The sequence below is a fragment of the Camelus bactrianus genome, chromosome 3, assembly GCF_048773025.1.
Source record: "Camelus bactrianus isolate YW-2024 breed Bactrian camel chromosome 3, ASM4877302v1, whole genome shotgun sequence".
NCBI classification, from domain to species: Eukaryota; Metazoa; Chordata; class Mammalia; order Artiodactyla; family Camelidae; genus Camelus; species Camelus bactrianus.
Window position 1 is genome coordinate 84,191,759 of NC_133541.1, and position 13,690 is coordinate 84,205,448.

The following is a 13,690-nucleotide window of genomic DNA, read 5'->3' on the forward strand; positions in this document are numbered from 1 at the left end:
GAAATCAAAGTCTTAGAACTCTGGAACCGTAGCTGTTTGCTGGGCATCTGTAGCCGTAGCTTCACTTCGCTTCCTGTAGGCAGTTTGCCCCACATTGAAGTCCCACCATGATGATGAGCATGTTGCCTCCAAAAGTTCATCTCCCAGGATTCCTTATTTTGATGAATGGCCCACCATCATCTTAGATTCTCAAGCCAGAAATATGGGGGTTATTTCAGTCGTTCTCTCACATTAATGTCCAGTTAATCAAAAAGATCTATTGACTCTGTTTCCAAAAGTATCTCTGAATTACCTACCCGCTGTTCAACATTTCCTCTGTGTTACTTCTGGTCTCCATAATTTTTCCCAGTAGGTTTCTACTGTTCCCCTTGCCCATCTCCAATCAATTCTCAATGGTCTTTTCATATGTAAACATCTCTCTGGCATAATCTTGCTTAAACTATTTTAAGCACAAAATTCAAACACCTAAATGATCTGACTTGGTTTACTTTTATGCTTTCCCCCCCACTCCAGTGTAGCTAGTACTTCTGTTGCCTGTAGTGTCCTCTATTTGCAGAGCTCACTTCTTAAGGAGCTTTGTGCAGCATCTCCTTTGGAAAGTTTTCTCCCCAGCAGGGGTAGGGTCCGTTTGTTTTGGCACAAGTCTTAGCATGCTGCCCTGTTAGTAAAGTTTTACCATCTGACTTTGAATAATTCAGGAGGACCTTATGGTTCATCTGTGACCTTGCACTAATTACCCATAGGTTCTTAATAAATGTTAAATGAATAGCTTATGCCATCTGACTGCACTCAATATACAAAAGCAAAAATCATTTAGGAACACCTGTTGACATTTTTCTGTCCTCTGACATTCTGTTACCAAGGCTGTTGCCCCAGAATTATACCCCTATTCCTCCCTCCATTGGAAACCAATTGCTGTTACCTAAGTTTTAGGAGAAAGCTGAAAAGAGAAAAACAAGAACAGGTTCCAACTACCCTCAAGACGGTGTAAGATTTGACTTCCAGTGTACCTTTAGCCTCATTGTATGCTCATTGTAATATGTTAGCATGCTAAATGACACACCAACCACCGCCATAACAGTTGACAGTTACAATGACAACAACCGGAAAAGCTCATACAAGGACGGAAAAGGAATGTTGCATCAGTTCTGGATCTAAACCACACCTCTGTTCTAAGATAAGTTATAAGTATTCCTCCCACTTTTCCCAATTCCCTCCTTTTTACCTCAGCTCTGCTATACATGGTGTCTCCACCCAGACTGGGTTGAGAAGTTGATTTGCAAACTAAGTTCCTGCTTCTCCATACCTTGACAATTGAATAAAGCTTGTGCAGTTCCAGTCTCAGCATTGGTTTCATCATTGGCTGTGCGAATTCTAGCAGAAAAAGAACCTCCCTGGCCGAAACAAGGGGTCTCCGCACAGGATAGGACCACCGCGCAGGTCTAATCAACCAATTTGTAACAGTTCCATTCCGGAGACCAGCCGAATTCCACTCGGGAAAACTCTGCATTTTTCATGGTTCCCAGATGATTCCCATCCAGGAGGTCCAGGGATTACATTCTGAGAAATTTTTCACCCATCAGTAAGTGTTTCTTTACTTCTTTGGGGTTATTTCTGAAAGCTGCTTAAGGATAGGGGCTGCATCCTCTCCTAAATCCAGGAAAGGCTTGTTGAGTGAATGACAAAACGTTGAGTGAAAGGCTATTCAAGGTTAGCCGAGCCAACCATTTTACCACACAGATCCTAACAGCTCCCATTACTTCCCTGTTGCAGAACTGGCTCTTTAAGGCCAAGCCTCTTGGGCAGGCTCTTGCCGTGACTGGAGGCAGACTGGACTACATTTCCCAGAGTTCCAAGGGATTCCCCGCGCAGGCGCACTTGGAAAACTAGGCGTCCGTCTCCTCCTCAGAAACGTGCAGGCCACTACCTTCCCTCCCCGGCCACTCCCCTAGTGCTCCCAGTCCGGCTGTCTGAGCGTCCGTGGTTCTCCGTGTGTGTTTGTGTCGCTACAGGCTGGACTTATGGCCTCGCCGTTGAGGTTCGACGGGCGGGTGGTACTGGTCACCGGCGCGGGGGGAGGTAAGCTGGTGAAGGCGGGGGGCGGGCGTCTGTATCTCTCTCGTGTAGGGAGCCTTCCTTTTCAGCCTGAGGTAAAACGGTAGATGTGGGCCCAGCGGCAGGGCTGCGGGCAGCAGAGGCGGGGCGGCTTGGGGAAGCGAGCGACTGGACCTGGTGGGGAGGTGGCAGGACGGACAACGACCGTTCCCCGGGCGCCGAATCTGCTGAGGGAGAGGTGAGGCTGACCGGCCTTGAGAGGGGAGCCAGCAACTCCTAGCGCATCCCGCTTGCCTCCGCTTTTAGAGCTTCTCCAGGTTTCAGCTCTTGCGTGAGGAGAGGGGCCAGGCTGGGTTGCAAAACTAGGTAAAAGTTCTTCCCGACGCTTGTCTGTGCGCGTCATTTGAGACTCTCCTGCGGATAGACTCTAGGCCTCTGTCAAGTCTTTTAAAGGTGGCAGTAAAGCTGTCTGGGGGGCTGGAATCACCGCCAGAGGAGTAGAGGTGTCAGCCCCTTGCTTTTGAAAAGTCAATCATTTTTCCCTCTGTCAGATGGTTTTAAGTTCACGAGAGGGCCTTCTCTAAAAACGGCATCTGATAAGAGTCCTTCTAGTTGGACTTTGTATGCTTACCAAACCAAGTACCGTACTGCCAAGTCCACTGGAGTCTTGGCATGGGTTGTAAACTCAAATGCTTGCAGGACTCAGGCCAGTGATAGAGGAATAAAATGAGAGTGAGGTGGAGTAGGACCTGGGGAGCAGAGGCCTTTCTGAAGTGGGCCAGACCTTCCTATATTTCACAAGCAAAACAGAGATTTGTTATATGACATAACTCTATTTTTAGAGGATAGAAAATTAAAACAAACCACTCATACCCACATGGATGCTTTGCAGGGAGATTTTACACTATTTCCAACCAGTCTATGACGTTTATAACCTCCAAGTGCAGGGATCTTGACCTTATGAGCCTTTGATTCCCTACTGGTAGTGCCTTCTACCTAGAATGGACCTAATGCAGAATTAATATGAATTATATATTAAAAGTCACAATGAAATTCTGTCAATTAATTCAATGTAATTTTACATCTCCATTGATAAAGTGGATCATCATGCTTCCTTTCAGAAAATGTCTTTAATATTGACTAGTCAAAGATGTTTTATACCCGTAGCTATGTTCCTTCTAAAACAATCACATGTTTGTAGGAAAACATTTTGTTTACACTTTGCTTTTGATGGAAATAAGTAATGCACCCATGTTTTAAACCTCTTTTGACGGTGAGTGACTCACAGTGTGAAATACATTGTACTCCAGGACCCAGTACACACACATACCATTTATATTTGAAAAAAGTTCGAGACATGGTATATGGTAAACGTGGTGCACTTGTAAAGTTTCTATTGTTTCATTAAGTAAATGCACTGTAACGCACTACCTTGATTTTCTGAAGTGTTAATGAATTGTGACTAGACAAGTATGAATTTAGCACCTCCTGTTCATAAATTGATTCATATTTTAAAGAGCCTGGATTTTGATACAGTTGCTAGCCATTAGATTTGAATATTGATCTGAGGGTAGAATATAATTTTGTGGGAAAGTTGAGACTGTCATAAGGTCCACATTAGGCCATCATTATTGAAAGAGATCTAGATTTAGAGATCAAATTCCAGACCTAACGTGAAGACTGTTGTCCTTGAGGTCTTGGGGTTCTCATTTACAGATAAGTACCTATAGAGTTGAGGCACTGCTGAACATCCCAGGAGGGTGTCCATGAATGCCTACTAGGCCTGTGTCTGGGAATTAATCTGACTCCAACCCACTCATATTCTAGAAATGAACAGAAATATTTTTGCACTATTCAGGTGCTATTATTTACCTTGGAATATTGGCTGGTTTAATGGGAGACCTGGAAGGAGAGGTTTAGAATTGTCCAGACCTAAACAATCTTGCCATGATTGGTGGTATAATAGGAATTTGTATGCGTTAGCTGACTATAGTGCTTGCTGGGGCTGTAACTGTGTAAGAGTGGTGGAGTTGGGCAATGAAGGGAGGGAATCTGGCCATTTGGAACTTGAGATGGTTGTAAAATAGCAAATTGTAGATCCGGAGATAGCGAGAAGCGTTGGAGTAGTTGAAGAGACTGAAGTCAGGAGAGACTTGGAAGTCATTTGATTTCCTTTGATTGGTAAAGGTAAAAGGTAAAGCTAGAAAGTGAAATAGTCTAGGTACCTGGTCTCCGGGGCTCTGTTAACTTAAAGTCAATAGAAGTCTAGCCCACTGAAGAGAGCACTAAACAAGCAGGTTGAGAAAAGAATCAGCTGAGATTTGATGGTGCTAAAGAAGTTAAGGTCAAAAGAGAAATGGGGGAGAGAGGATGACTGACAATGAGCCTAGGTCTGGGGCAGATTTAAGACAGGATTTGAAAGAGGATTAAGACGAAACAGAAGCTCTTGAATTTAACTTTTTGTGCATTTTGACTGTAAAGCTCTGCTGGGCACCGTGATAAATGCAAAAGAATGACACAATCTCAGCCCACAAGGACCTTCTATTTTAGTTAGGGAGACAGACTAACACATATAAAGTATTTAAATAACGTTTATATAAGCACAGATGTAAAAACATGGGAGGACGCTTACGAATCTGTTAATGGACTAGTGGTATGCGAGGGAAACAGGAGAATGTCACTTTTAACTTCATATACAGATTTGTGTGCAGTTTGTATGGCCTTTATGATAAAGGTAGATCACTTACGTATCTTTTGAGAGAATTATATAGTTTGATTTTGAGATAATTCTCTGATTAACTTAGATCAGGCTTTACTAGAGACCTACCCCATCCTTTCATCTGATGATTTTCTACTTTGCTACCATAACCTTTTTGCATTCTAGTCATTAAGAATTTGATTTCTCTAAAAACCTCTTGTTTAGAACAAGTGCTTTAGCCTTGATAAAATATGAGGAGTTTTGTATTAGCTGACTTCTGTCTTATCCATTCAGAGTGGATTAAATTTTAAAATAAAAATTTTGGTGAGCCTTTTGTTTTGGAAAACTTTTTATTTTGGGTTCTTTTTTGAAGAGCCTGATAATTTCGCCATCTCAATTTGTTATCTGTGTACTTATTTATCAATTAATTTAAATTAAATTTAAACTACCAATTAAATTTCAAAAAGTGTACATGTTAAAACAAATTAAGCAATACACAAGTAAGCTTTCTACCTCTTGTTGCTAGTCAGACAATTCTGTTCCCCAGAGGTAACCACTAATTGCCAGTCTCTTATATTGTCTTTATTCTATGCCTAGAAAACTTACATAGGTATGTATCCATTTTTGAATGCAGAAATTTATAGCTCATACCTTTGAGTCAGAATTAAATATTTCCTGTGTATGGTGATTGTGTGATCAAGGTTCAGAGCAGGATATAGAAATCACTAGATATTTGAAATAGGAAAGGACTTCGTATAGGGAGTTAGGTTTTAGACAGTACCTCCTGGAATTACTTATGGAACAATATAAAACTGGTCCATTGGGGAGCTACTACCTCTGAGGCTGGCATTGGAACTGTCAAAGCCCAAACAGTTCCTGGACCCCAGGATCTAGAGAGTAGAAGCTGCCAGCCAGAGATTAGGGAGCTAGTCAAGAAGGTGCCACTGTATCCACTTAATACCTAGGAATTTTCAAGAAATCAGCTTCTTAACCAACATCAACAAGTCAGAAATCACAATGAGCTGGCTTATTCCTCATTTCCTCTTTCCAGTTTTCATGCAAATGTGTTCAAAGGTGGAACCCAGTTCACGTCTAGCATCCTAGAATCTAGGCAGAATGGTAAGAAATGGTAGGTAGAATAGGTAGAATACAATTTTAAGCTTTCCAACCTCTGCAAGTAGAAGAGGATAAAGTAGAGGCTGAGAGTACCAACAGGGACTCTATCCTTGTAGTGTAATTAATTGCTCACCAGTTACTTTGCAATAGGGATTGAGTTGAGTGGGCCAAAAAAATTATGCTGTCCTTTGCTCAACGTTATGATTATTTTGTTTTTCAATAGGATTGGGCCGAGCCTATGCCCTGGCTTTTGCAGAAAGAGGTGCATCCGTTGTTGGTAAGTTCATATATTTTTCTTTTTAATCAATAGCTGGGAACTAAAATACAGTCTTCACAAGGCAGACACCTTTGTATTTACATCAAATAATTTGTCAAGGTCAAATTTCATCACTAATTTTTTCTCCTGTCAGAAAAATTGTTTCCTGTTTTAGGCTGACTTTTTAACTTACTTTTTAAGGAAAACTAGTTTCACAGAATTTGCAACTTAACAGAATTGAGAAAGATGGGCAAGCATTCATAGTATAAAAGGAAATTCTTGAGTTTGGTAAATTGTGGGCTGTAATTTTTCAGTGTAGAAGGCTGGTGCAAGATGAGTCCCTCTGAGTTTAAATATATTGATACGGTAAGAAATAAGTGCATTTTCATAACTGGAAGTTTGAAATCAAGGAATCCAAAGTATGGGGTTTTAAAAAATCTTTCTTCAGAAGTTTTCAAGTGGATGCTTTTACAACAGTTTTTATAATTTATAATTAAAGGGGCATTTGCATGAGTTTTATGGGGAGGTGGTCAGTTGGAAGATGCTGTATTGAAGAATTCCAAAGGTGGGAGATCTTGGTAATCTCAGTAGTTTGCCCTGGCCTGATATACTTGGCAGTTGGTGAGGGCATAGGAGTGAATTTGTCTACAGCCAAGCCTTTGTGGAGAATAACGAAATGAGTGCTCTGAGTTGGGTTGGTGTGTAGGGCAGATGTTATGGCCCAATATTTATTAATATCTTTCCTGGGCTAAAATTGTTGGCCTGCAGTGACCTCCCAGTCTCAGATTTCCTACATCTTACTGGGGGATACAGAGAGGCGAATTTCCTCCAATTAGTTTATGGAAACGTGTAAGAAAAGAGTAAACAAGCACCCGGGTTTTCTAAACAAAGAAGACCTAAGCAGGACAGTTAATGCACTCTTCTCCTTCAGTGTGGGTGTGTAGCTTGTCTTTACGGAAGGGACAGAGAGACTTTGGATGTTCCTTGTTGAAGGTCATTGCCACTGTGTGTTAATCCAATCTGCTTTTTGTGACAAGGACACATTTTGACATATGATATTTGGCCAAAGTGTGTATTTCAGGCCTTCATTGCCAAATTTTCCCAAAAGTATTTCATTCTTGGGAAATGTCAGGGCCTAAAGGTACATGTCATTACTATTTTTTTCTTTCAAAAAATACTGCTATTTATTTATTAATATTTTATCTTATAACTTTTTATTTGCTTATGTCTTTTCCGCTCAATTCTAGAAGTGCAAAGACCTCATTTTATCTTCTATATCTCCTAAAGGACCTAGAATATTGCCTTTTGTAAAGAAGGTACTTTGTTCATTGGTTCTTTTATTGTTTGATGTAGCCTGTTTGGCAGGGGGGTAGTGATTGGTGAGTCTTTGAGATTGGTTGAATAAATTTCTACCTTTTTTGTTTGACTAAGATATAATCTTAGTTTATAAACTGTTTTATAAAACCTTTTACAACAATATGTTTGTGTGGATCAGTTATCCTCTCTTTATTTATTACTTTTGAATATGTTGAATTCAGATTGGAGTTTTTCAGTTCTAAGGAAAATAATCAACAGGGATGGTGTGTCTGTTTATTTTGTTTTTGCCTTAGGGATGATATTGCAGTAATTGCTTGTAAAAGTCCAAGAAGGCAGAGAATTCGTGTCCTTGGATACATATTTGCCAAACTTGGCTGGAGAGGCAGATTTAGTTTGATTTATGTGAAACTGCAGAACTTTTCACTGATGTTTTCTACCACTTTTTGGACTGTGACCAGGCTACCAGTAGGTTGTGTTCTTCCCTAACCACCACTACCCTCTGCTTTAACTTTTTAAACATAGATGCCCTGCGTCCGGGTTGTATCACGTGCACTAATGTTTCTCCTCTGTTAATTTTATTCTGCTCAGCATATTTTTACCTGAGTAAGCAAACGCAGGATTGATGACATCAGAATATCTTACTTCTGGAAAAATAACTAATCATTTAATCCTGTAAGTAGTTAAGAGGCCAATGAGAAGTAAGACCTTAAGAGATGGGAGTGGCTTGTTTCTCATACAAGTCAACTTTTGCTGGGTTATGCTGGACTAACAAATGAATCTCAGTGGTTTGCAGTAATAAAGGATTATTTCATACTTTCCATGACCTTTAAGCTTTTGGTCAGCTGTGTCTCTGCTCTTCATATCTTACTAATTTCAAGATCCAGCTGAAGAAGCAGCTTCCATCTGGGACATTGCTCTTCTTGGTACAGAGGGTAAATAAAAATGGATCCGCTGATCCACTTGGTGGCTCTTAGAGCTTCTGTTCAGAAGTAGTATGTCACATCTGCGCCCGTTTTGTTGGCTGAAGTAAATCACCTTGCCAAGCCCAAAGTTAAGGGCATCTCTGACTGAATGTTAATAGGATTACTCTATTTTATACTTCATAGTGTGAGGTATAATGGGAGAGTGACATCTGGTGTAAGAACTGATTAGCCTTTGGCTGATAATTATCACAAGGGAAATACGGTTTTCTACACATTACATCTTGCAGGAAATGTTTGCGCATATCTGAAGTGAACGTTGGGAATAGAATAGTTTTGAGGTTTCCTCAGATGAGCCTTATCCATCTCTCTGAATATTAAGTTTTATCTTGAGGGCATGAACACAGAGAAGAGCCAAGTCTTCCAGCAAGGATAACCTCTTCATGGACAGTAAGAAAGGCAGAGCACTTTCTTTTTTTGAACTGAAGAAGTAACGCTTTTGTAATTGAAATTACAGTCTTTTAAAGTGAGATCAACATGATTTCTATGCTGCAGTTACATAATAACTGGTAAAGATGAGTCTTAAGTGCCTTTGGTCTGATGCCAGAACCTGTGTTTTTAACCACTGTATGATCCTGACAGCCAGAAGATGAACTGTAGTGGGGAAAGTGAATTGCCTTTGAAGTTAGGTCAGGCTTCAAATCCTGGCTCTGCCCTCTCAATGCATGACCTCTCTAAATATTACCTAATAACTTCCAGGATTATGATGGGGATTAAATGACATCAAGAATTGGACCTTTTGGAAAGGGAAAAAAGCCAACATTAGAGACTGCCTACCATGTGCTGAGCACTATGCTCAGGATCATGTCAAAGTGAGCCTGTGGTTTTATTTACTCAAGGGGCACCCCAGGCTGGAGTGAAACCATCCAGGGGAAGAAGATTGAGAGATGAGAGGTCAAAGGAGACCAGATCATTTAGGACCATTTAGTTCCAAGTAAGGACTGGCTCCTACCTGCGTTGAGATGGAAAGCCATTGGAGTGTATGATTAGAGGAGCAACATGACCTGATTTAAGGTTTAAATGCATCATTCTGTTTGCTGAGTGAAGAATAGATTATAGGGGAGCAAGAGCAGAAGTTGAAGAGAATGATGATCACATCATGGTTTATTATACTATTGACTCTTCTTGTCCCGACTTGTAATTTTCTCTTAAGAAGAAGAAGGAGGAGGAAGAGAAGAAACCTGTCTGGTTATTGCAGTAATCTTCCTACAAGTTGGTGATTCAGACAGGTGGTAGGGGTGAGGGTGGTCCACAAAGGTTAAATTCTGGATATATTTTGAAGGTAGATTTTCTTATTTGCTGATGTGGGCTGAAAGGGAAAGAGAAGGCTGTTTACTGAAAAAGGAAAAACTGAAGGAGGGCTGGGTTCACAGAAAGGGGACATTCCCATTAGACTTTCAGAGGGAGGTATTAAGTAGGCAGTGGGACATAGGACTCTGCAGGGGCAGAGGGGGCAAGTTGAAGCTATGTAATCAGAATATTCTCAGTTTCTAGGTGGTATTTAAAGCCAGGAGACTAGTTCAGCTTACCCAGGAGTGGCTGCAGATAAACAGGAGAAGAGGTCCCAGGACTGAACTCTGGAGGACTTAGTCTCTCATTTTCAGTTTCTTTTCCCTTTAAGGAGACCTTTGAAGCCTTCTTGTTGTTGAGACAACTTAGATCCCTTAAATTAAAAGTACCTAATTTAAGACACTGCTTTCTAAACTACCACCACGTTTAGATACATTTATGGCCATTCTGGAAAAGATTCCTGATGAACTACAGTGATTGTATCTTTCTACCAAACAATGAAAACAGTATGGGAACTCTGTTTTTCCCCTTTTCCCTTGACTGTCCAGAAGCTTAAGGGTAAACCTGACACTGTCTCCAACTAGAGTAACTATTAACTTATCCTTTCAATAGGCTTCTCTTTCTCTGATGTAACATTTTCTTGATTTTTCTGATCTTTATTAGTCCATACAAGTTCATTTTATATTTAAGGCACTTTGAATACTTTTTGGTAGCAGTCAGAACATAAACAGAATATAGGAAGAAATCCTCATTGGGCCCACAGCTCTGAAATCAGTGAAATGCTTCTTAATGCTGTTGATTGCTGTAGGAAACCATCAAAATGGGAGGAATAGCATCAAGCATAGAAAATAGAAATGTCTGAAAGGACATCCAGGAAGTGGTTAATAGTTACCTTTGGGAGAAACTGGGGTAGGGCAAGGGTTGAAAAGGATTTTTTTGAATCTGCAGGGCTTAAATTTCTCAAAAAGGATTAAAAAAATAAATAACCTCACCAAAAAAAAAAAATTTATAGTATAATATTGACCTTATTATCTTTTCATACACTTCTTGAATTACTCAGTGCAAAAGATGTCACTTATATAACCAATATTTATAAAAGTTACTCCAATTTTATAGAATTGGAAGCATCATTTTACTTGGGAAATAAAAATGGTTTATAGAGATGTCATTGGTGATAGATATGACTCAGTGCTGACAAATCCTTGGATTGAATAAATATTTGAATATGAATATGTCTAAATGTACTTATAAAGCACTCTTCAAATGCAAGGCATTATAACGTTATTACTCTTTATAATTAAGTCAGAAGTTAGAAACTGCTGTATAAGCAATTTCTTGCACTGAGAGCAAAAAGAAGGATCTATGTATAGTAAGCTGAAGCATAAAATGAGGCCAACCTTCAAGGGATCTTGAAAGTTAGGCAGTGAATAAAAGGGTTCCACTGCAGATTTTGACCAAAAGAATGACATAACATAAAGGGCCATTACCCAGCAAGTGTCTGCTGATCGCCTGGGGAGGTTAAGAGTGAGGCAAAAGACCACCTCTTTTTGGTGGGGAGGCAACTGCAGTAATATGGGCATGAAATGATAGAATAGAAATGATGGCAATAAACAGTTCCTCAAAAGAACTGGAAACTTCTCAGTGCACAGACTGTCTATCTTAAGAGCCCAAAGCACCAGGCACAGTGTGGGTACAGAGTGGGAATATAGTGAACGTTTGAAGAATCAGAATGAAATCGATGACAAGACCTGGGGCTCAGTGACATGTGCTGTTCAGAGACGGGAGGAGGGAAAGAGTGCCTGGGAGATAACTCTCCCAGCAGAGAAGTGATGCTGAGAAGGTGGGACAGTTTGAACAAGATGATGATCAGTTTAGTTTGCATTTTTTTTTCTGTCAAACTGAAAGTGACATATTCCCTCAGCTGGTTTAGCAGCCATCATATCAAGAGCAAGCATGTTTCTTGCTCTACTCTTTGAAGCCAATTGTCAGAGGAGACTGGGGTAAAGGGTAGAGAGACAGAACAAGAAAGCCAGCTTCTGAGAGCAAAGTCCTGTCCAGTAAACAGGATTACTAAAGACAGATTCACATTTCTCAATCTGGTTTACATAACAAAATGCTGAAAAACAATGTACGTAATACTCATCAAGTATTATTAATGCTCAGATATTACCTCTGTTTCCTTCTTAACATTTAAATAAAGGAATTTATTATTTATAACACATATGACAAAGAATTAAAATCTTTTATAAATGAGGGACATGTACAAATCTGTAAGAAAGAAAAGCATCTCAAATGAAATGTGATTTAAGCAGGCAAAAAATAAGAAATATAAATGATCAATAAGCCCATGAAAATAAAATGTTACCTTACTAGTGCTCAAAGGAATGTAGGTAAATTAAAATAATGAGCTACAATTTATAATCATTTAATCGTTAGACTGAGAAGAATGATAATGTCCACTGTTGTAAGGATGTGGGGAAACAGGCATTCTCACAAAAATGTAGTCTAATTTTTAGGCCATCTATACCTGATAACTTGGTACTTTGTTTTTAGGTATCTATTTACCTCTTAATAGAGCACTTTTATAGGTTTTAAGTGTGTTTTAGAATTTTCTGGTTCCTTACATTCCTGCTCTAGTGGTTGACATATAGCAGTATTTAGTTCAATCTCAGGGTAGATTTTTAGTTAAAAAAAAACAAACCACATTGTCTTTAATAGACTATCCAAGTCACTGATTAATTTAAAATGCCAAATAAGCAAGACTTTGCATCTTAAAAAAAAAACTCTTTAGAGCTGTAAATTGGATTTTATATGGAGGATTTACAAATATATCACATTTGGGGATATTTTGATGGTTTCAGTTGAAAAGGCTCTGTCTTTATCGTAATCTTACCATTTTTACTACCGGTTTTAAAAAGCTATTTGTTTGGCTGAGGTGGCCGACTTACTGTTTCCTCTATATCCTCCCCAAACAAATGTGATTTTTTTTGAAGTGGAAATAATTAGAATAAAGGAAACTTTTGTTTATAGCATTAGAGGAGCAGGGTGTTACTGTAGTAGGTCCAGGTTCTGGTCTGGATTTTGCCATTTCAAGCTTTGCTAGGTAACTTGTTCCCTCTTCTGTGAAAATTGGAACACCTGTTCTTGCCAGACTCCTAAAAACCTATATGGAGATTAAAATGCAGCAATGTACAGTATACATAATGGGTCTTTGAAAATGCAAATACATATATGTACCAGTATAAGGCAGTAATGGTATTAAAAACTATTATTATTATTATTATTATTATTATTATTATTATTATTATTATTATTATTATTATTATTATTATTATAGTTACACATTTAAGCGGTAACAGTGTTACATAGTATGGATATATTGCTCTTTGCTTACAATTACAACAAATCTTTTAACATTATTGCTATCCAAGCCCTTCAGTATGTAACCCATGCTTTTCTAGTTTAGGTTGTAATCCCTGTGATTTAGCTCTGTTGTTGGTGGCATAACTGAGTGGGATTCATTGTTAAATTTGTGCTCTCTAGCATAGAGACTTGTCTTGAGTAAATCTATTATGATATTGTTTCACTGCACATCATTGATCACAGTAAATTATTTATCCAGGCTTCAGTGCTTACCTTTGATTGCACATGGCTGTACTTTGAACAGTTTCCACTTGGAGGTAGTGTTTCATTGCACAATTGAACAATTCTTTGTTTACTTAAATATTTCCTTTGCCAGTTTGCTTTTGAGCTTTGCCTTGCTTAGATAAAAAGGGTTGTAAAAGATGGTTAGCTGCAAGTCTTAAAATCTTGATAATTTTTACTGGTTGTTTCCTGTCATTTGAGTAATTGCCTGGAAATGAACAATTGATAGGAATTTAATCTTGAGAATTGTACCACTTTTGTTTTTAAATCTCTGAGGGATAATGTAAACCTCTTTCCCCATTATTTTGTGTCTTTGCAGCATTTTTTTAATTT

General features: G+C 39.1%; 1 protein-coding gene across 1 annotated transcript in view; it reads left to right on the forward strand.

The window, feature by feature from the left end:
- The first annotated feature begins 1,892 nt into the window (after positions 1 to 1,892).
- HSD17B4 (hydroxysteroid 17-beta dehydrogenase 4) overlaps positions 1,893 to 13,690 on the forward strand; it is a 74,862-nt gene continuing 63,064 nt past the window's right edge. The window contains exons 1-2 of the mRNA XM_010971525.3: positions 1,893 to 2,079; positions 6,093 to 6,146. Coding sequence (XP_010969827.1) covers positions 2,022 to 2,079; positions 6,093 to 6,146 — 112 coding nt within the window. The 5' untranslated portion in view covers positions 1,893 to 2,021. The remainder of the gene's footprint in view (positions 2,080 to 6,092; positions 6,147 to 13,690) is intronic.